At 42.8% G+C, this 23325-nt stretch overlaps 1 protein-coding gene across 2 annotated transcripts in view; it reads right to left on the reverse strand.

Moving 5' to 3' along the window:
• ITPR2 (inositol 1,4,5-trisphosphate receptor type 2) overlaps nucleotides 1–23089 on the reverse strand; it is a 240615-nt gene extending 217526 nt beyond the window's left edge. For both annotated transcript variants that reach the window (XM_021538671.3, XM_021538669.3), the window contains exon 1: nucleotides 22845–23089. In XM_021538671.3, the coding sequence (XP_021394346.1) occupies nucleotides 22845–22936 (92 nt within the window). In that variant the 5' untranslated portion in view covers nucleotides 22937–23089. The remainder of the gene's footprint in view (nucleotides 1–22844) is intronic.
• Nucleotides 23090–23325: the final 236 nt, after the last annotated feature.

Raw genomic sequence — 23325 nt, forward strand, 5'->3', positions numbered from 1 at the left:
TTTATACTTTCCTTCCTGAAGAAATTTTAATTGCCACAAACACAAAGCATAAAACAGGTTGAAAAGAGCTGATTAATAAATACCCTTACAATGGGAAAGCAAAATTCTATGTATCTATAACATTCCATACTCTTCAAGGTGTCTAAAACAGCAGACAAATTTCACCATGAACAATCTTCAGCATGAAACAAAGATGTGGATGCATTTTATGTAAGCTACACAGAGGAGGAACACTCAGCCATTCCCACCACCCCAAAAATGCTTGCATGGGTCACTTTGAATTGTATTAGCAAATGGTGTAGAGACACAAGGGCAGAAAGCATAATCCCAAGCACACACTGGGAAACAAAAACACCACCATACAAGCAGGCAGCTCCACATTTGCACTAATAATTGCACAAATAATTAGCCCTAAAGTTTTTCCCCTTATCTGATAGTGCATTCATATATTCTTGTAACTGTACCTGCAGGCTTGCATGTCAAGGGGAGGGAGTAAAAGCAGTTTTTCTGCTCAATTACATAATCCAGCTATAAATCCTGAATGTCATTTTGTTATCCTATTGTATTGTGCTATAGCCAATCATGCTTTTAGATTGCAAAAGCTTCTGTTCAGTAGAATTTTTTTATCCCTTTTTATAGCTATATTTACATTTAAGACATTGTGCAATTTCAATTAAATTATAAGAACACGGCTAAAATAAATTATGACAAAGGAATAAAATGTTATTTGGAGGTTACAGAGGAAGGGAGAAAGCATCGCTCTTGGATTTCAGTCTCAGTTTTGCAATTTCCTTGGCCTAATAGGTAAGCCATTAATGCACCAAGAAAATGGTACAGAGCTTTGCTTGGACATAGTAATTTTTGCCAAGTAAATGAACATTTGTACAGTATTTCAAGATCCTCACATCAATACAACATACATCAAGCCCTTTTCAGTGGTGCCAAGCATACCTATTTTCTGCTGTCAATAGGGAACTGGGAATTGGTCACAAGCACAAGGCTGAGAGAGCTCAAGAAGTGTTTGGACAATGCGCTCAGGCACAGGGTGTGATTCTTCAAGGTTCTCCTTGCATTGTGCAAGGCCAGGAGTTGGACTCCTTGCAGCTCAGGATATTCTGTGATTCCATGGGGAATTGGTGTGCCCCCCTGTCCCACCCAGCTCCCTCCCCAGGCACACCCAACCTGCTTTATTTCTCTACAACACTGGCACTCTGCTACCAGGCAGGTTTTGGCTTCAGTCTGTCTCAGTGCCTTTGATAAACAAATTACATTCCCATAAACCCAAGGAAATGGTTGATTTCTTCCTTTGTTTCTTTTCTATTTTTTAAAATATGAAAAGTAAGAGTCTATAATACAAGAATGTTACAACAGCCTAAAGGCATTTAATTGGAAAACCCTTCCACAGGCAAATGCTCTTTTGGGTGAAATTTATAATAAAGCTAAAAAAAATTGAAATTATAAAATGAGTATCGGGAAAGCTTTCTGAAGGCTTTCTTTAGTGGCTTGCAGAACACAGACCCATTAATAATGCACTTCACCTGGAGGACTGAACAATTTTTCCATTACTAACATTTTCCTTTCAGCTGAAACCTCAGCTGTCTTTGAATGAACAAATTTTCCACTGATGTGTCTCTGAGGCCAGGATTTCATCCCCATCATCACAAAAGTGCACTAAGGAATAAAGTTTAAAGATGCAGCAGTGTTAGCACCTCACACTGAGGGTCATTCATCAAAGATTTCATTGCAATCAAACCTCTGCAGCATTTCCAATTAATCCCACTAACTACACATGGAATGCAAACATTGTAACAAGCCTGGGATTTGGCCCAAATTTAGATGTAAATTAAGATTACACATATTAACTCTGCTTGCTCACACTTGACAAACACCTGTAACAGGTCTGCAAGTCAGCTGTCTCAATGGAAGAAAGCACAGATAAAGTAGAATTAGTAGGTATATCAACCTAACACACATTAGGAACACTGAGACCACTGTAAACTAAAAAGAAGGGTGTCAGAGGCAGCCCTGCAGATTTAGATGAATTTTAGACATGTAGCTCACTAACCAATCCCTATCAGACTGAGTAGTTTAAATTTTCATGGTACACAGTGACTTCAGAAGAGAAATCCTAGTAAAAGCATCACTGCTCCCAAAACCAAGCAGAACTCACTGCAGAGTTACCTATTCAGCCACAGACAGCAAAGCTAAGCCAGCAGCATGGGGAAAATAATCCAAATCAAAACAAATTCCATGTTTAGTTTACAACAGAAGAATTTGAGGGTTTTTTCTCAGCTTTGCACATTTTTGTGAATGGCCACTTGAAAGGACTGCTTTGAAGAAGTATGTGCTAATAAGAGGGGTGAGAAAGGCTGGACTTAATGAAAATGGAGAGATTTACTCAGAAAAACACTGTTGAGAAATGCCAATATCTGTCCAGTGATCAAAAAGTGACTTCATCCCCATAACGAAGGCAGTCACACCCACTCATCAAAATGGCAACCCTTACTGAAAGGAAGCATAAGCAAAGGAAGAAAATGAGGAAACTTGGCTGAAATAGCGCAATGTAAAAATATTGTTGTTTAAGCAGACAAACCAGCCTCTACTGTAAGGCCAATAGTGAACCTCAGCATCTGGAATGACAACATGCATATATAGGCAAACACATGGATACAAAAATATATACATACACATAAGTAAATAAATATATACGTATGTATACATGAAGAAATTATCAATCCTGCAAACACATGTTGGAATGCAAATCCTGGAAAATTATCCAAGTTCTTTCTCCATTTGGTAACACAAACAGCAATAATCCAGCAGACCAACCCATGTCACACTATGTAAAAATGTGAGTGGAAAACATTGCTCAACCAAAGTGCTGACATTTTATGCATTCTGCGGTGCTTATTTTACACAGGAGAGGCAAATTCTAATGCCTTATTTTTTGCTTAAGTGGAAAAAACCCAATTTTTTCAGCCAATAGAGATAACAAAACCATCCATGTTACAAACGCTTATGTGTCAGGGTACCAAGCAAAGAAAGGGCTCACTTCATTTCAGAGGCAAACAATGGGGACAAGTCCCAGGCTAATGTGAACACATGTAATTCCACTGAAATCAAACAGCTGTCTTCTGTAGCAACTCAGCACCCGACCCAGTGTTTTTTATATCCTTTAGTGCACCTTCCTTCAGCAGCCCCAGAAACTGTCCAATCACACACCTCACACCCTGAGCTCCCCCAGCCACAGCCCCTTTCCATGAGATGTGCAATATCCTGGCACTGGGTGCAAACCTGGGCTTTACATTGGGAACACAAACCTTTCCTGACCACTCCCCTTGCTCTGAAATTACAGCACTGCCTGGTTTTGCCTTCAGATAAAAGGAGACAGTTCTCAGGTTGAACAGCATCAACACCACCCAGCTTGCAGCCAGCATGCAATCCAGCTCCTAAAATCCTGCTACTGGTTTCAGCCTTTACTTCTGCCCCTGGGGACAATGACCTTGGCTGGCAGGAATTCCCTGAACAAGGTCTGCTCACCCTTTGACATGTCCAGCTCTCACCGGTGGCAGTGAGAATTGTGCACAGGAGAAACCTCCACATCAACACATGCCCCAGTTCTCTCAACAAAGGATTGCGTGATTTTTATTTCCACTTTGCAACAATAAATGTTTACAAATTTTTGCAGCTGGACCAGGTACTTTTGCACATTCTCTTTGCTTCTTTTCTTTCTTCAGCAGCAAGTTAAAAAAAAACCTTCCAAACAAAAACAAGCTGAGAAATCAGTGACTTTATTTACTTGTTTTAAAACCAAGAAGAGCCAGTTTCCTATGGGGAGAAATCATTTTGGGAGCTGTTCCAGATTGTCTCAGAGCTGCTTTCCCAGTTGCTGGGAGCCCTTTGCCACACCTACCTCCAACCTGTACACACTCGCTTGAGAGAATCCCACATAGCAGCAAGCAGAAGAGGAAATGCTTGGGAATGCTCCAGCCACAGTGGAAGGAGCTGGGAAGCAGGAGAGTCACAGAACAGCAGCCACAAGCAGGGTGGCAAAACAGTCACTTCTGTGCAAGGGGACAGGTGTGAGCCTGTTCTGCTTGTGGGAACTTTTCATAACCATCATTTTAAAGCAGGGAAATGACATAAAAAGCAAATTCACATTTCAGAATGGTTTCAGACCTTTCTCAAACCGACCACCAGGCAGGCTGGCATCTCCCACCAGGAGGCTACACTCACAACAGCCAACATCACACACCCAGGCTCTGAGGCACAGAAAACCTCATGTCTGCTCAGCAGAGCTCAGCATTCTAACCAGGATCCCTGCACACTCCAGGAGGAGCTTCCAGGACCCCTCTAGGCCCATCCCTACACAGGTTTTGGGGACAGCATAAGTGGCAAAAATCACTCCAGGAAACACTTACAGCAGTACAGGCTATTGCATGCAGCACCCAGAGCACACAAGAGCAGGTGTTTATTTGTTAATACAGATTTTTTTGGTCCACCTGAGCTCTCAGTAATGACTCTGCTGAGCACCAAGAAGCTCTGACTCTCTGGCTGTGCTGTCACCTGTCAGTCAGATCACCTTCTAAGGTGTGTCTTAACAACAAGCTCTGCTACAAAGAAATGAGTTTGGCCTTCTACCTTCAGGCCCTCCAGTTCAGCAGCATTCTTTTCAGCTGAAGGAAATGCTTCCAGGTCTCCTCACACAGCTTATCCTAACACCTTAACAGAGGGAAAAACACCTGCAAATAATCACTTTCTACTGGGAAAACTGGAGTCTTTTATCACTAACATACATTTGCTGAGAATTAACTGGCAGAGAAACAAAGAAATCAGGTTTTCTAGAAAAGCCTGCACTTGGTGATACGATAAGTGGACAATGATATGCACTTCACTTTTCCTTTTGAAGCACAATCCCGCTGTACACACATACATTTATCAACATTCATGCAACAAATCCCACAGAATCTATGGGTTTTAAAGATGCAGACTGTGTTTGACTGGGGAAAAAGGAGCATGGTTCCTCCTTCTGGATCAGTATCAAACACAATCTGGGCACACAACAACGCACCTTCTCCGTTCTGTGCCAAAGTATATACCTCAGAAAGTAAAAGGCAAACCAGCTCCAGGGTTACACCTAACCCCTGTTGCAAAAGCTCTTCAAGGCAAAGCAATCAACTCTAGAAGAACTGTGATGTTATCACAAATTTTATTCCAAACCATGTGATTCTTTGGTATCTTTTCTACTAGTCTCCTTCCTGATGCTGCATTGAGAGCTATTAAAATCCCTCTACTTTCACTGGAAAGGAAAAGAGTGTGTGTTCCTTGCTGTCACCACTACCCCAAAAAAAGTGAAAAACTGCCTCCAGCTCTGAGAGCTCAAAAACCAGAAGACCAAGAGAACAGATGCACACATGATTACTTTTTTTTAAATCTCACCATTTTTCAAACCCCTCTTTTGTTTCTGGGGGATCTGACTCATAATTTTCAGAAGCAAACAGGAAGCACCGCAGACATCTCCAAGTGTTTCCTCTCTCCACTCTCCCACCCACCCCTCTTGTCTTTTACATAATTTCTGGAGACTTTGTTATTCCTTTTGTTGCATTAGCAATGAAATAGCACTTCCTTACACCAGCTCCAACGTGCTGAGGTGCAAGAGACCCTGCTTTGCCCAGCTCCAAGGGAGAAACATCCTTCATCCCCCTTGACAAGACAAAGCAGAGCTTTCCCTGCCTGAGGAAGCCAGACCTTGGGAGCTGGCAGGAGCCAGCTGTGGGGATTTCAGTCCTGCTCCCCACAGCAGTGGGACCTGGAGCAGAGAAACAGGATGAAGAAGTGTTAGAAGGTAATGTGCCGGGAAAGCCTTTTTACCTCACTCCATTTATTACAACGCTTCCTTTCATTGTATGCATGGGAAAAAAAAAAAAAAAAAAAAAAAAAAAAAAACAAAAAAACATTTCCCCTTCTGCACTCACCCACAGGACCTGTCAGAGCACTGGGCAAGCAGCTGCTTGGCGGGCTGGGCAGGAGGCATAGCAGAGGGACAGCCTTGGGATCAGCTCCTCTGCACACAGAGCAGAGCACACGGGGATTTAGCTTGTCCTGCAAGAAGTTCTTGATGCCCTCAAGCAACAGGGGGGTGGGGAAGGGCAGAATCCCAGGTGTGGGAAAGGCTGGCAACGGGATGGCACAGAGGTCTGAGGCACAGAAACAATATGAGGGCTGACAGGAGGAAATAGAAGTTACCTGATTTGAAGAGGACCATGCAGCTCCCACAAGAAACTGGAGAAAGGTCAGAATATGATGGGTGATGAACTAAGTATCCTTAGTTCCTCATTCCTTCCTCCTGCATGACTAGCTCTCAACTAGGATACTGGGGACCATGCAGAAATGTAATGGAAAACCACCTGTTTCCCTTTTTAGAGATTTCAGCTCTTTCTGGCCAGAGCAGACAAAGTATATGGGATACATGTTAGCAGCTCTTCTCAGGAAGAAGGCATTCTGCTTTTCAGGGTGCTTTGTGTATTACATCTCTTTGTGTCAGTGCAAGGTCATAAATGCAATAACAGGCAAGCCTGAGATCCTGAGGTTTATTTTCATGACACATCTGTTCCCTTAGAGTCTTTGTAGCAGCAACTCTTACTGCACACTCTCCCTGCAAAGGGAACCTGGACACAAAAACAAGCATAACGAAGCTCACATCTAGTTTCAAGTTAAACTAATTGGTACAAACAATCCCCATTTTAGAAGTTCTAATCTAACATGGTGCAATAATATTTAGTACAGTAAAACTATTCTAACCTTTTCCTTATCACTCTACAAAGCTCTCAGACACATTATCACAAGAGCTTAACCTGCTGCCTGGCACATTAAGATTAAAAACCTACCCACTGCCTCAGCTACTATTCCCTATTCACTTGTGCATAGTAAATAATACTCCACAGCTATAAGCTGATCTGGAAAGATAGCAGAGCACCCCACCCAAAAATCAGCTCAATTTTTATCACCTCCCCAGATTTTATGACCTAATCAAAAAGCCAATCGTCTATCACTGCAGTGCAGCTTTGCATACAGTTACACAGTTCCTTCTCCAAGTCAAACAGCACCACATTGTCTGGGATAATCTTATCCACTCACATAAACAATTAGTCTGCTATATTTTGATTAACACTTCCGTTTAAGAGGACATTGAGACGCTTCAGCCTGAGTGGGAGAAAGTCCGGCCTCCTCCTAAAACAGACATACTCTTCCCAAGCTTCCTCCCTGACTGGAAATCCCAGCTGCCAGCCTTGCCCCAAGCACCTCTCTGGAGCAGAATGCTCCACTACTTTCTGCTTTGACAAATGGAAATGAAACAGCATACCTGACATTGCAGCATATGTCACACTCGAGGTGGCCACGATACACCAAGTATCATCACCATACAATTCAAGAAGGCTTCAATCCATACAGAGCAACACCACATCACTTCTGCAGACTGCAAGCATCCACACTTCTTGTCCTTCAGCCCAACCTTTTATACCCCTCATGTTCATGCATTGCACCTGTGAGCCCTCTGTTCCCTTTGGTGGTTGGTCAGTGCACCTGGGCTCGTTACCTTCAATATCATTCATCTGTCCTGCACAGCTGGACCCACTGGGGATGAGGCTCAGCCCCAGCCCCAATCACCACAAACTGCGTGCCTACAACCTGACACTCCTTGGAGTTACAAGATCTATAGATTACAACATTCAATAAAAGAACTCAACTGACCCAAACACAGGCAAGGGCAAAAGTAAACATTAATCTGGGTCATTCATTTCACATTACAATCTTTCTGAGCCTGAGGGTCTCTAAGCAACAGTCAACCCTGTTAGCACAAATCATCTACTAAATTGCTTAAGTATATGAGCTCATATTGCTTAGAGAGAGCTGAGAAACACTCACATAAACTGTTTTGATGGGGAGCAGTAATGTGAAGCCACTGATAAAAAACAGCTTGCTGAGTAAGTATACACCCACAGCCTTGGTGGTTTGAAAAACTATTTAGTAAGGCAAAAGACACAATCATCTCTGACACCACAGTTCAGTCATGTATAAATTCTTCCATCAGTACAGCACCCTAAATAAGACATCAGAAGTTAACTGCTCTCTTGAGATCCATTAAGATAGAAACAGATATTAGTTAAATCTAAATATTATCATATTTCTTAGAAAAGCTGAAGCAGAGACAAGGATTTATTCCATTGCATGCATATGCTGCTTGCTACTCTGGTTACTTAAAAGGAGTACAAATTATTCCTGTAACACACAATGTGCTGTACATCTGGCTGGACTGCAATTATGTGAGTTGGAAGTAAGCTTGAGTCTTTGTTTTTTCTATTTTCTAACCTTTAATCTGAAAAGGTTTTAGAACATGGTTTTGTTTATTTTTATCTTTCAAGTTTAATTTTTGTCATAGGAAAAGAGCACTAAAAATAACTATTTGTGTTTAAAGCTCTGTGTTTACACAACAGAAAAGCTTGTCTCTAACTTGTCATCCTGAAATTAGAAAAAAGTATCACAGCACTTATCTCACCGAAGTTCTGCTAAGTTCCTGACAACTAACTTTGAAGAGATCCTGTCATAGCCGTGGAGCAGACTTTCAGTGGCATTTAAATCAGATATTCTGCTGACTTACTCTGGCAACACAGTGCCCAGAAAACAGCTGACCAGCAAGTGCTCAGTTCTCTATCTGCAAGGCATAGCACAAATATCCAACTTCCTCTCAGCCCACTGTAGCCAAGGTGGAGGAAGTAAAACGAGACTTCACAGCACTCCCTGTAATCCCCTCTAGACAAGACCCATTTGAAAGCAGCTGCTGCCACATTAAGGGCTGATATGAACCAGAAATTCAGACACACAGAATTTCATCTGGACACCCAGGTGCCAGTTTAAGATGGGAACAGTAGCCTCCATAAAGAAAATCCCTCATCCTCAGACTAAGACCAAACCATGTGGAAAGAGCTACCAGTATTGACAATGCACAGGAAAATCCCCCTCCCTCTTCAACTAGATTAAATAACCCACATTTCATTGCATTCACAATAATTCAGTCCCATTTTATATGGAGAAGGACTGAGAACTCACAGAGGTATTTAAGGTCCACCCTACAAAACGGATCTCTGCTAAACTGAGATAATAGATAAAAAGTGAATACTGGGAAAAAAAATGCTTTCTTTCACCATAGCTTGTTGGAAATCTTTATTCTTGATCTGGACATGAACTTGGTCTTCTTAGTCTATGCACTTGTCACTACAAGGGTAGACTATTTTAACACATATTTCAGCTACATAGAAAAAGGAGGCACAAAGGGCAATTGGGACTGAATTCTCCTTGATTCGTTATGTCTCACTCACATCCAGTAAATCTCTGGACTTCATAAGCTCTCCTGTAAAATTCCATCCAAGAGATGTTCATGCCACTGAACAGGCTGGAACAAGCTTTTCCAACCTAGTGTTTGATCTTCTACACAGTCCACATCACCCCAAAAGTTCTTCATAATGTAGGAGTTTGCTTTATATTGAAATAAAATAATTTCTGGAGTATAATTCATGTTCTCATCCACTCCTGTTTTAAATTCCTCAAAAGCAGTAAACACAGTGCCCTCATTTCCTTGAATCTATAAAATAAGAGAGTTGAAGGTAGAAGTCCATAATAATCCTTTCTACCCACACCTGTGGCACACTGAGATAGGGTGTCTTTTCTGAAACCTCAAAAGTTTGCAGCCTCAAAGACTTAGCAAAATACTTAGAATTCCAAATTCTCCTTTGAGCCATAAATTGTTTACTCCTGTTTCTACATCTATAAAAGTCATTCAGCCAAGTTCTTCCTATTTGCAGTGCCCTTTGGTGCCTGACTTCACAAGCACCGGGTGATTTTGTGAAACACATGACAACTGTCTCAGTGGACAATCATAACTCCCAGTTCTCTGGCAGGAAAAAACCCTCAGCTCCTCAGCCACACACTGCAGTGACACCCCCATAAGACACTGTTGAGCTGGGCTCTCTCTCTTTTATCTGTCTTGCCAACTTCACATTTCCTGCACCATTTCCCACTTCCTGCTTACATGCCACCAAATCATACGTTTTGCAAATCAGCCATGACTCTGCCAGCACCCCCAGTTTCAGTAATTTCAAAGCCATGATACAATTTCTGAATGAATATAACCACCTGTGTACTACCTCATTTCTAAATTCTAAACTTGCCTGATGAGATCAGAAAACCTTGATCTTGCCACTTTGAGGGGATGCTACGCTTTCAGATGATTGCAAGAGCCCAAATGGTCTGTGAAAGCTTTTGGCTGATCTGCAGTCTGTTACAGGAGCAATACATTCATCAGGTGTGTGATTCAGCAGGTTTTGCATCTTATTCAGAAGGCATTGCAAATTATGAGAAAGAAAGAAAAAGCAATGTCTTTTTCTGCCTAAGACAATATCTGCAAAGATTTAATTTGGGTGAGGCATCAAGGTGACCCTCTTGCTCCCAAATCTGTTAGCACCCGTGAAAGCACAGCCGTATTAATTCCTACAGCAAAATGTGCCAGCTGCTCTCCAGATGCCTCAGCATAGTACTGACCATGTACTTCTTCCTCAGATAAATTAAAATTAAAATATCTGAAATTTTAAACACCATGAGGAGTTATCCCCAGAGAGGTCAAAAATTTCTGTCCTACTTTGTCATCTTCTGAGCTGCCCCTTGCCTTCTCATACCTGTGCTTCCACAGCTGATCTTGAGGTCATTCCTACAGTCAAGTCTCTGCTGAGGCTCAAACACAAAGCAATCCAAAACTCCTCTCACCTATATTTTGTGGAAAAATAGATCAGAACCACAGCAAATATATTTTTGACCAACTCAGTGACCCCACCCTGCTGCTTGAGAGTGGCTTTATTTGCCACTCATTTCCCTAACTTGCCTGAACAGTTTTTAATTGCTGCCTATAAAATGTTTCACTTTCATCTGCAAATCATCACTCAAAGTGTCATGAAATCTCTTTGCTTTGACTCCTACTGAAGCACTCAGCTCTTTCTCCAGATGGCATTTTTATTATTGCTTCTATCCCCAAGGCTTCCAGTTCTTGTATTAGAAATAGTATCACTTCTCTCTGGTCTCTTTTCTTTTCTGTGATTGCTTCTTGCACTATGGATCCACACAAATACCAGTCACAAATTTATACTTTGGAAGTAAGATCCATCCCATGATACCAGATTACTGTTAGTCAGAAGCAATTATGTCAGTTCTGAAGACTTAAGGGCTGTTTCTGCCATAAAGAAAAGTTTGAGATTATGTCAGCTATTTTTTTCATTTGTCATTTGGAAATAGTTTTATATAATCACAGAATCATTTAGGTTGGAAAATACCTCTAAGATCGTTGAGTCCAATGAGTCCAAGAACTTGTGAATTCTTTTTTTTCCTGAACCAAGGACATATCAAACAGCAGGAGTTTCTCTGATAGCAGTTTTCAGAAAAGAGTGCTCAGTGGCACACTAATTTTATTGCTTTTGGGTCAGCAGATTTTCTTCTCTATGACTTGTTTTTCCATTGTGTTCTCTGTACTCATTCAGGCCTGTACACCTTGCCCTGATGATGCTGAATTTCTTTCTAAGAAGTTTCTTGGGTAACACAGCCCAGTTTTTATGCAGCTTTGCCAAGCATAAGCGCTTTGGGTGGTGACTTCTATTGCTCCACTTCTCAGGTTGCATAAAGGAAGCAGGATTTTCTCCCTCACCTCCATTACAAATGAAGAACATTAATTTTACTTATCAGCCAACGAGGTTCCCCCAATAGGTGAGCATAACAATAATGCCAGCAAGTATAAGACTCTCTTCAGGACACAGTTTTCTTAAAATGATAAATTCTGCATCTTTAGACACATACCTAAAATAAAAGAACACAACTTTTGACACGTGGGAACCATAATGAACTAACTAGCTTTGTCGCTACTGGCATAAGCCCAGTTACTGTGAGAGAAACCAATATAGAAGAATTTATGCATTGAACAGCTTGCCAGATCAATGCTTATAAAAGAGCACTGGCCCCGAACTTGGAGTCTTTGTATTCCACAATTTGTCAACAACTTTGCGCAAGTGGCTCCTCTGCTCGTGTCCCTTAATCCACTGTTTCCCTTCAAACATACTTTAGATCCATGCTTTAAAACTCAAACCAGCACTGTCCCACTTCAGCAATGCTCAAGGAAAACAGTTCCATTAAAGCAGCCTGATCATAGGGACAGTTTAATCTGGCACAGAAAGGAAATGGATCAGATGAAATCCAGGGTTTCACTCCACTAGCCCCACGCACAGCACGGCCTCAAATGAGCTGTTACAACCAAGCTTTACATACCATGGTTTTAGTGTATCCCAGATATTACAGGGGGAGGGAGTGTGGGACATTCATTGGTCCTTGCCTTCAGTGACAGAAAAACCTGTTCAACTACAAAAGTTAATACAGACAAGATTTAATTGCCTGCCAGGTCCTGACCTTGTTTTGTTTCTGCAAGAGAAGCCACTGCTAACACACACTGAGCAAACCTCTAAGCCAGACCCTGCAGCTGCCCAGGGGCCACAGCAGTGCCCTCTCTGAACAGCCAGGTGTCTGTCTTTGAGGGGGTCTCTTGATCAAATCCTAATTTACCTTTTAATACTCATGAAGATCAAGCCAGGGAAGTAAAAAAAATCTGAATTTGTATCCTATTCAACAGATTCTTTTAAAATATTGTCTCATGACATCTTTGCAGTTCAAGTCCGCAAATTTGCAGGTGTAGGACCTACATCTTAAATGACTTATACAGTAAACAATGTCATGAAGCTTTGCAATTATTTTGTGGGTTACTTTTTCTGAGGAAAATAATATATAGTATAATAGAATGGTCTGACTGGAAGTGTCCTTAAAAATCATCTTAGTCCATCCCCCTGCCACGGGCAGGGACACCTGCAGCTATTCCAGGTTGCTCAGAGCCCCATCCAGCCTGGCTTTGGACACTTCCAGGGATCCAAGGGCAGCCACAGCTTCTCTGGGCAACCTGTGCCAGGGCCTCACCCACCTCACAGGAAGAAATTCTTCCCAATATCCATTCTAAACCTGCTCTCTGTCAGTATGAAGCTATTCCCCCTTGTCCTCTCACTCCAGGTCCTTGTCAAGAGACTCTTTCCATCTTCCCTGTGGGCTCCCTTCAGGCTGAACAATCCCAGTTCTCTAAGCCATTCCTCACAAAGGAGGTGCTCCATCCCTTTAATGAGTTTGGCTAGCCTGCCACACATAAATTGCCACCTCCTCACCACCAAAATAAAAAAAAAAAATCATTAATTTTTCTGTATGTTATTTTGTACTTTTATGACTTAAAGGCAGGGTTATTCTTTATAAATAACATGCTACAATGCAGAGATACCTGAAAATCTCATTTGAAACTTGGACTTCTTGTATTTAGTGAAGTAATCAGCTTTACAGTTCTCACAGCAACATTAAACTCCAAAATACTTATACATCAGTTCAGGACTTAGGAAACCTGTTTGACAGTAAAGTTTGACTTACTAAGTTCTGTCTACAGCCTAGGAAGCAGTATAGATGTTGTACTACCTGATTTTTATATTGGCAAGCCTGATAGAAAACCTCATTTTACTCCATTGAAATTCCACAAAACTCTCCACTAAACCCTGACTTTTCTGCTCTATATAGAGCGAAGCTCACTGAGCCCTGTCAGATTTGCAACAGGAGTTTATGGACTGGCACCCTCACCAGTGCCAGTCAGCAAAGCAAGGACAGCGCATTCTGCTGAAACTGAGACTACCTTAGCAAAAACTGATAACCTAATAAATTGCCCAAAATATCAAAAAAACATTAATAACAGGCAGTTAACTTTTTTCAGTCCATACATTTTGTTGGTTTGTTTTCCTTTTTTTTCTCAGCAAAGCAAGGACAGCGCATTCTGCTGAAACTGAGACTACCTTAGCAAAAACTGATAACCTAATAAATTGCCCAAAATATCAAAAAAACATTAATAACAGGCAGTTAACTTTTTTCAGTCCATACATTTTGTTGGTTTGTTTTCCTTTTTTTTCTCATTAATAAAAGATTTTTTTAAAAGCCAAACTTTCTAGGAAGGCTTTAAACTTTTTTCTTTGATGAGAAGAATGAAACTTGCTTAGTGATGCATTTGACCATTTTTTAGCATTCACAACTGAACAAAGATCTGCTCTCAGTGTTTTCAAAAGTGATATCCAGTCTTTCCTAATACACTGGGTTTGCTTCCTCTCTTAACTTATTGTTCTGAACAGTAAAAAATTATTAGAGTGAAAAGGTGACTGAGAATATTTTAGCAAAGCACACGAAGGAGAAGCTGAGGATATCCAAAAGTAAGAGAGGTGTAGGAATTGGGATTTTGCAAATCAAGTCTTTTATCACAAGATTCAGGACAAAACTATAATGCTCACATCCAACTTTGCTGCCCTCTAAAGATGCCAAGTTAAATTTTCCACATCACAGTGCTCAGCGTGACACAACTACCCAAAATTTACTCTTAAGAACTGGATTGCTGTCTTTTAACTGTGGGAAGCAGGTATAAAAAAATCTGGGGCTTACTAAGAGTTTAAGCAGTCGTTTCCCTAATTCTGCGTGCTTTCAACTGCCCCTGCAGCACTGATTAACTTCTGTGTGTCAAGTACAGGGAATAAAAAAGCTGTTTGAAATTCAAACCAGCCTCTAAGAGAAAATCAAGATAAGAAGCCCAAGCATTGAATCACAAGAAGTTTCTGTATTTTGAGTTGCATATAAAGAGCCTCGTTTCAGGGTCTGTTTGTTGATTTTCCTTTTAAATGACATTGATTTTTATCAGTCAGAGGTCAAAGAACAAAAACTTGACTACTGTTTTAATATCATACAGAAAAGAGCTGGAGGAAGTTTAACTTGGTGTCAAATCACAGAACCACAGAGCAAGCTGAGTTGGAAGGGACCCACAGTGATAACCACTACATTTGGATATGCTCTTCCAGCCTTCTTCTGCCAAGAAACTAATATAAATTTCAACCCAGTACCTTCATTCATGCAGCAGCAATGACCTAAAGGGACATTTCACATTAATTGCCCAAACTTTATTATATAAGAAGGTTACCAAGTAGTACAAGTCATCATATCTAACTTTTATTGTTACAAAAAGTATCACAGGCAATCTTAAAACTGCAATTTCTTTCTGAGGAAGTGGCATTTTACCTTATACATTCTCTTGGAGAAGGTGATAGAAAACATTTGCTTTGCTGGACAAAGACAAAAACCTTCATAACAAAAAACAAACAAATATTCAAGTATTTAAAACCTCACCAGCCTTAGCACAAGCCTCAGACATTTGAAATAGCAAAGTAGCAATGGCAAGCTGACTTCTTCCCTTTGAAAAGAACAGTTTGTCAGTAGCTTTCAGAGCTGTTTTCTCTCAGCAGGGGCTGCAGATCTCCCTGTAACTGCAGCTCCTGCTCCCCTTCAGCCCCATTTCCCTTCTAACAGTTGCTCTGCTCATTTCTCATCCTGAATTCAACACACCTCTCTTCCTCCCTTTCATCATCCTGCAAGGGAGCACTGGAAGACCAGGGGAGGCTGTTTTCCTCATATTCTTTTCTGCAGCCTACAGCCCACTCTTCAGGGCCCTCTTTCCTTTGTTAGTATGCAATGAATAAGAATGTTTTTAAATCACATACTTTGGAAAACGCTTTATATCTACTAACAGCAATCAAAACATGCAAACGAATCAGGATAAGAGGCAGACAAAGACTGAGGCACAGTGTCACAACAAAACCAGCAACAACAGCAACAGGACCATTCCTGACACAACCTTTTGGCTATCCCAGCAAAAACAGCACCTCAAAACCTCAAGCAGTACTTAATATCAGACATGAATCAGTACATATTAACCCTGTGTTTTTCTTGTCCAACTCTGTTTCCAAAACCTTACCTCGCAAGAATGTCATTTCTCAGTTTGTTTCTTATTTGAAATTAACTGAAGCTCTAAAATCAGAAATTTTTACTTCTCCAGAGATGGAACACAAAGCAGCTGGAAAACAAAGCTCTCCTGTGACCCCCCAGGAAAGGAATCTGGAAATCCTGGGAATTGGGATTCACCTTCCACACAGATGCAGGTCAGGTTGAGGGCTCTTGGTACCCAGTGTCAGCAGAGAGAAGCTGCCCCTGCCAGGTAAAACTGCTGCCCCCAGCAAGAAGCAGGAATCACGACAGCCCAGGAAGTCTTAGGGAAAAATCCTTCCCCAGCTTACACCTGCTAAACCTGGGCAAAACTCCACAGGGGCAGAGTAAGACAAGCCCTCCATGCTGGAGAAGCGGTGCTGGAGAGAGCCCTGCACTCAGGAAGACTCTTGACACACATCCACAAGACTCATGGGGGTTTTTAAAAAATGGGGATAACATGCTTTTTTGGTTTGGTGGTTGGTTGGGGGTTTTTGGCTAATCCTGCTCTCAGAAAGGCTATTTTACTTTAAACTTTCCACAGTAAAACATTCAGCTCCAGGCATCTACCCTGGGTCCCAAACATCAAGGTTTAGCACCATAAACAGCTGAAACCAGGACCCGTGTCAGAAGTGCCTACACATCTACATAGTGCTGGAACTGCTGGTTCAAGTAATTAGATGGAATCAGATTTACAAATAACAAATTTGTAGGTTTTGAAGGTTTAAAGCAATCAGTCATAAGGGGAATTGTGTCCTTAACAGAATTAAAATATGCATCTCTGATCAAGTGACAAAACACAGCACTGAGAAGATAAAAAGTAAACCTTGAACTTCTGTTAGTTTTCTTTTCTCCATTTTGACATCAAGTGTATCAAAGTGATGGAGGTTCACCTACATCCCTTTTCTGCTACAAGAAGTAGCAGACCTTTCTAAGGAAGCAGAAACCAGACTTTCAAGTGCAGAGGACACGGCTTTGAGCTGTTGCCCAACAAACAGGCTCAGGCTCCAGCCGAGCAGCACCAGCAGGGGAGGGTTCCAAAGCCCTCGCCGTGCTGTGAAACACCCGGCTGAGCCAAGGTCTGTGTGCCTCTTGGGAAACAATCCTCCAGGCAGGGGAAGGCAGAGATTGACTGACTTCTTCCTCTGCACTACTTTAAAAATACAGGGGAACTGTAGTTTCTAGTCAGGCCGAGAACCACGCGCAGGTGGTCTAGTTTAATCCCCTCATTATGTAAAAGCAAGGTAAAAAAGACTTCATGTCACACAGGTCAAACAATCTCCCCTCTCTTTCCTGATTATTGCCCACATCATCCACAGCCCAGCAGAGAACTACAGAATTTATAAGTTCTGTCTCAATTCAAAAGCCAAGTCTTCTTTTATTTCCACACAGCTTATGGGTAAACTCACTTCCACACCAATCAATCAGCTAACCCCCCTAACCCCCATTTTCTTTCCAACTCTGTTTGAGAATGGGACCTTTGAACCAAGGATATTACATTTAAGCATACAGCCTCATAAATCATACTGCTGTAATTAAGCCTAATATTATGTTCCCTCACACTGAGGCTGTGTTCTGTGAACAAGTTAAACTTCTGAAACAAACCGTCTTCCCCTGGGGCTCAGGGCCTGCTTGATTCCCCTGAGGCTGCTTTGTGGAAAGCTTTGTCTCATTGTTTATTTAAAGATGGCACTGCTGTTAGACTATTTGAAACTAGCATCAAAATAAGGTTGTGATAAAAGCTGGAGCGGTGCCTAATTGCTGGTGAGAGTGGATAATTACAGAGGATATGAGCTTTGATATATGGATTGAATAGCAAGGTGTGTGCAATCTCTGTGTGAGATACAGAGGTGTATTTATATGCCTACATCTCCACTTACATGGAGTTTATTATAAGATCAATGAAAGTAGTTAATAATGCATAGCTTATTAGTTATCACAGAAAAGAAATGCACTGTGCAGCTGAAAAGTGTACATCACCATATATTCAAAGCAGCTGCAGAATTCAGACCTGGGCTGCTGCATTAGAAAGACAACCAAGAGAACATATTCCTGAAAATGCCAACCTACACAGTATTAAAAAAAAAAAAAAAAAAAAAAAAATCAGAATCACACAGTCAAAACTGTCAAATTTTATTAGTTCTGTCAGTCTAGAGGATAAAGTACCTAAGAAACAAAACATACAAGTACTTTTTCCCCCAGAAAAGCTGAAATTCATACTCCTCTCTCTCTTTTAGGTATTATTTGATTCTCTATGTGTCAGAATCAAATTATGATTAATTCTAGTTATGCCACTCTCACTTTCTTCAGGCTTTTTATTCTTTTCTGACTAATTACTTTTTTCCAGCTGGCACATGAAAAAAAGGGTTTGCTATTTAATTAAAGAACAGACACTGTTCCTTAACCATAGCTTACACATACAGACAGCAGGAGAGAAAGGTTGAAAAAATGAGTGCACTGATGAAAACACTACATTGGTGTCTTGGAAGCATCATCAGTCAGTACATCTTTTCTCTTAGCACCATTCCTAAAGCCACCAAGATGACATACTTTAGCCTCTGCTATAATTTGATTTATGTTGCTTCTTAAGCACTTTCTACTTCATCTTGTCTCTTCACAGAGTATGATTGACTCAACCCCTCAGTGAAGTCCAAGTTCAACAGGACAACTAAATTCACAAAAACCCAGTGGATAAACCTGAATAAATCTGGGTTTTGAGTAAGGAAATTCCAGCAAGCACTTCCAAAAATTAAGAGAAGTTGTTCAAGAAAAATCAACATTACATGCAAGGAAATGAGTCCCAAATATTTTACAACAAAATTTTTGCTGCTTATAAGTAAGTCTCAGCACCCCTCATCACCCAGGGCCATCTATCACAGAGCAGGCAAGTCCTGCTGCATGCTCCATTAATTATGTTCCAGGACATCTCTCACTGCACATTTATGGAGGTGAGACAGGAATGCAGCTCCCCATGGCAACTAACAGGCTCATCGTCAAAGTTTCCTCCAGCTGATCCTGGCCATTGTCATTATTTTTTTTTCCACCTCTCCAGTGAAGAATATTTTCTTCCCCTCACTGTACTGATAGGTGATTAATGCTGTTTTAATTGCCACCATGCATTATTTGAGAGCATTCATAGCAAAAATACTGGGAAAGGTGGTCTCAGCACCAGCCTAGGACAATGTGAGATCAATGGATTAATTGCCTGGCCCTGCCACACATGTCCTGTGGGACATAAGGCCTCCAGCTGGGCAGAAGCCAAAACACACTAAAAGCTAAAGAAATAAGGGGAAGCCCTGCAGAATTAGCACAGTTCAATAATCCAGTATCAAACCTATCTTGCAATGACAGAATGCTACCAATGGATGTAAATTACTTTCCCCACACATTTTCTCGACAATCAGCTCATACATCCAAAAGCATTCTCATTTTTTAAAAGGAAGGAAGGCCTTTAAAAGGAAGGAAGGTGAGGAAACTCAGAGAGCCTTGAGGTTGGAAAAGCCAGACTACACATCATCAGCACCTCAAAGCAGCATCCAAACCCAGAGGGAGCCCAAAGCCAAGCAGAAAAAAAGAGCAGGGAATTTCTTGGGCTCTCAGTACCTCAGGAATCCAGAGGTCTGTAGGAGCCAAAAGGGATTGCTGAGGCCTGAAACCCTCTCCTTTACCATAATCCAGAGGTGCCCCTCTCCTTGTGGGATCCACAGCCTGGAACATCCTCCTGGAGACAGATGTTTACTCCTCTTCTTCCAAAATCGAGCAAAGCTGCTGTCTTTTAAAATATAGACCAAGGAGCAAGAATTGGAGCAGCAGTGCCCAACTTCCCTGCTCCCATCCCACCCTACAGCGCAAGTCCCACATGCACAAGAGAGGTTCAGTTTCCTCTTCTGACTAAGAGGGATCCAAGCTGAAAGCAGAGCCTTCATGCTTACATCCAACAGCTGTTTATGGCACTGAAACCATTCAGAGACAAGGAGGGTGAGGACAAGGACACAGGCTTCTTCCATCTCCAAGAAGTGTTCCAAGCATTTGGGACCCACTGACAGAATGTAGTTCCAGCAATTCTCAAAGTCTCTTTGTACAGGGAGGTGTGGAAAGGCACTCCTGCCCTCACCTAGCACCTCTCAGCATGCTCACCTGGACACAGGGCCAGAGAACCTCTGTCTCATAAAAAGGGATGGTTTACATCTCCTGAACTACACCAGAGCAAGACTTCCACACTCAGGTTACAGCAGATATCAACCTGTCCCAACGCATGATCTGGACACTGAGCATGTGAAAATTTCTGCTCTGGCAAGTGAGGAAAAAATACTCCAAAATTCAAGAAACAGCCTATATGCTTTGAAATCTCCCTCAAAACTCATGTGTTGAGCTGGATCAACCCTTCAAGGAGTGATGTCCACTGACGTGACAGACTTGCCCTGCTTGGAGAGGTGCTGTGCACTTTTTTACCTTATTTATAGAATGACCTTGCTCATGTTTCATTTAAGAAACAATTAGCCTTTGACAGCTTAAAATAAACAGGACTCTCTGCTGAACAGCCATTAGCCCTGAGCTGTATTTCAAGTTGTTGAAACAGCAGGAGACTCCCCAGTGGGCTCAGCAGTGTAAGAGAGGTGCTGAGCAAGCTAAGCTTTCCGAACATCACCCTGAGCAATCCGAGCAAGAGTAATCAAACAAGGATTCCCATCAGTCAAATGAAGCAAGTTATCATTCCCAACCCTACTTCATCCTCACCAACTAGGGGAACCTTTGGACAGTGAAGCCTCCTCTTTCAAGAAGTTTGCAGAGAACCTGCAGGAATTCAGAAGGTGCATGAGTTCAGCAATTGTTACATACCGAAAGTGCAGCTGGCCAAGCTTTTTCCCTGAATATAAGAGGTTTTTCTGCCTCCTGTGTTGCTGCAGCCAGTCCAAAGGCAGCAATTGAAAGAACTGGCACAGATAATGTCACTTGGCATCACAGTTTTAAATTTCAGTCCAAGCTTTTGTACCACCAACAGAGGGGTCAGCATTCCCATTGAGTAGCCATGGGAGTTTTCCAATGGTGACTTCTAGCTTCCCAGAGCTCCTCCACTGCAGCCTCCTTGTTCTGCAGCTGCCTTTACCATGCCACAGAGCAGAGCACAAAAGGCCAGTACTGAAAAGCCAACAGAGGTACATCAGCATTCTTGAACTCCTGTCTCATCCCAGGTAGCTTTCTTGGCTAAAACAGAGCCTGGATAGAACATGTTGGCTCGAGCTCACTTGTTTCTTCTAGTAAAGAGCTCCCATGTGCCCTAGGCAAGCCTGGATCTTGGCTTCTCCTCTATAAAACTGGGAGTAAATGTTCTGCCTTAACTCGGAGGGATCAGGGGAGGATCAGCAGTCTGAATTTTGTGACAGGAAGATGCCAACACGTATTCAAGTGACAGTTGTACGTGCACCAGTTACAGCAGGAACATCCATGACACCAGCAGGTGTTCTCAAAAAGGAGGAACACAATGAAAAGCAAAAGCACGGCATACTCAGCTTCCTCCGGATGATAGAACCCAGCGATGAGACACAACAACACCACCAACTAGCAACAGACCGTGCCAGCAAAAAGGAAGTGCTGGGGAGAACAAGAATAAGAAACAATATCCAGCAATTAACGGCTGCAGAAAGCAAAAGTTTTCAGATGGAATTTAAAGTTGTAAGAGTCAGCAAAACAAAAGATGTGAGACAACACGGGGAGTCACGGAGAGACAAGGCGCCAAATCAACAAATAGAGGAACACACCATGAAAATACACTTGTCAACAGATCAAAAGAGTGAACAGCAAGGATTGGATGCAATAATAAGATTTCAAAAAATATAAAAGACCTTGAACACCAGCTCTTTTCCAGTAACAGCAGCACACCAAGTTAACCTAGGCATTCATTGCTTGCATTTTCACACCAGCAGTCTCCACATCACAGGGATCTCAGAATATAGGGAGCCTAACACAAACATGGGAGCGATACCCAGGCACACATTAACTTGACCTAGTAAGCTTCACTGCTACTCCAAGGGTACCACTAATGTTTAAGCAGATATTTACTGGAGTCCGACCTGCCTTGCCTATCGTGTCACTTATAGCCATGCAGCACAGGAGCTGTTTCCAGCAGTAAAGGTTTCAGGACATGCCACAAAGTCACTGAAGCTCCTGCAGCTCTCCTACAAACATCAGAGGAAAGCACTGCGCTCTCCGGACAGGTCACTGCAAGCGAACTACAGGATGGTTTTAAAAAATGTATCAACGTAAAGAAACGTATCATTGTCATTCTACGCTGAGGTTTTCCCTCCTGGATACCAGAAGGATGATTTGAAGCGGTCACTGTAAATAAAAACCTGAAACAAGCAGCAGTTCAGTGAAGTAAAATACATCTTTTCACCTTGCAAAGAGAAAGAGCTCACGGGAAATGGCTCATCCCCTTGAAGTTAAACATCTGATTATAAATATCACTGACAACCAGATTGTGCTGGACACCAACCTGAAATAAAGGGATGCACATTTAACGAGCAGACTACGACGGTGAGCAAGAAAGCAAAGGCTTTGTCAAAAATTCTCGGACGGGCAATTAAACCCAATTAATTAATTAAAAGGTCAGCTATACATAAAGACCGCAGGAAGGCGTTTGGGCAGGGCAGAGAGCGGGCTCTGGTGCTGCGCTCGGGCAGCCCCGGCAGGAGCCGAGCGGGGATCCCGGCACCGCCGGCGGCACCGCGGCCGCCCGGGCCCCGCTCGGGAACTTCTCTCATGCCCTGCCGCTCCCCATCACTTCCTACTTTCCCCGCTCCGCCGAGCAGCGCTGCCGCCCCTTCCTGTGCCGCCGCCGCCGGCGCTGCCCGCGGGCCGGCTCCGCGCCCGGCCCCACTCACCCCAGCGTGCTGATGAACCCATTGACGGAGCCCTCCGCGTACAGGGACACGATGTCCCCGATGTACAGAAAGCTGGACATTTTCTCAGACATTCTGGTTCATTTTCCAGCTGGGTTGCGCGCTCCTCCCCTTCGAGGTGGAAAAAAAGAAATTTTAGAAAAACCTAAAATGAAATCACAGCGCCTGACAGCGATCCTTGGGGGAGCCGGGGGCTGAGGCGGGCGGGCGGGGGGCCGAGCGCGGAGGTGCCGCGAGGGCTGTGACAGGAGCGCGGAGCGCGGCTCGGCTCGGCCCGGCCCCCGCCCGCCCCCCGCGCCTCCGCCCGCCCCGGCCCCGCCCCGGGCCGGACACCGAGCCCCAGAGCCCCGCCGGCCCGCAGTGGGGCTGCCGAGACCCACGGTCGGTGGTTCCCCGCGGGCGGCTCCCCGGGGCCGGCAGCGGCTGAGGGGCGCAGAGCCCAAGCCGGGGGCGTGAGGGGACG

Source organism: Lonchura striata, chromosome 5 (genome assembly GCF_046129695.1).
Source record: "Lonchura striata isolate bLonStr1 chromosome 5, bLonStr1.mat, whole genome shotgun sequence".
Lineage (NCBI taxonomy): Eukaryota > Metazoa > Chordata > Aves > Passeriformes > Estrildidae > Lonchura > Lonchura striata.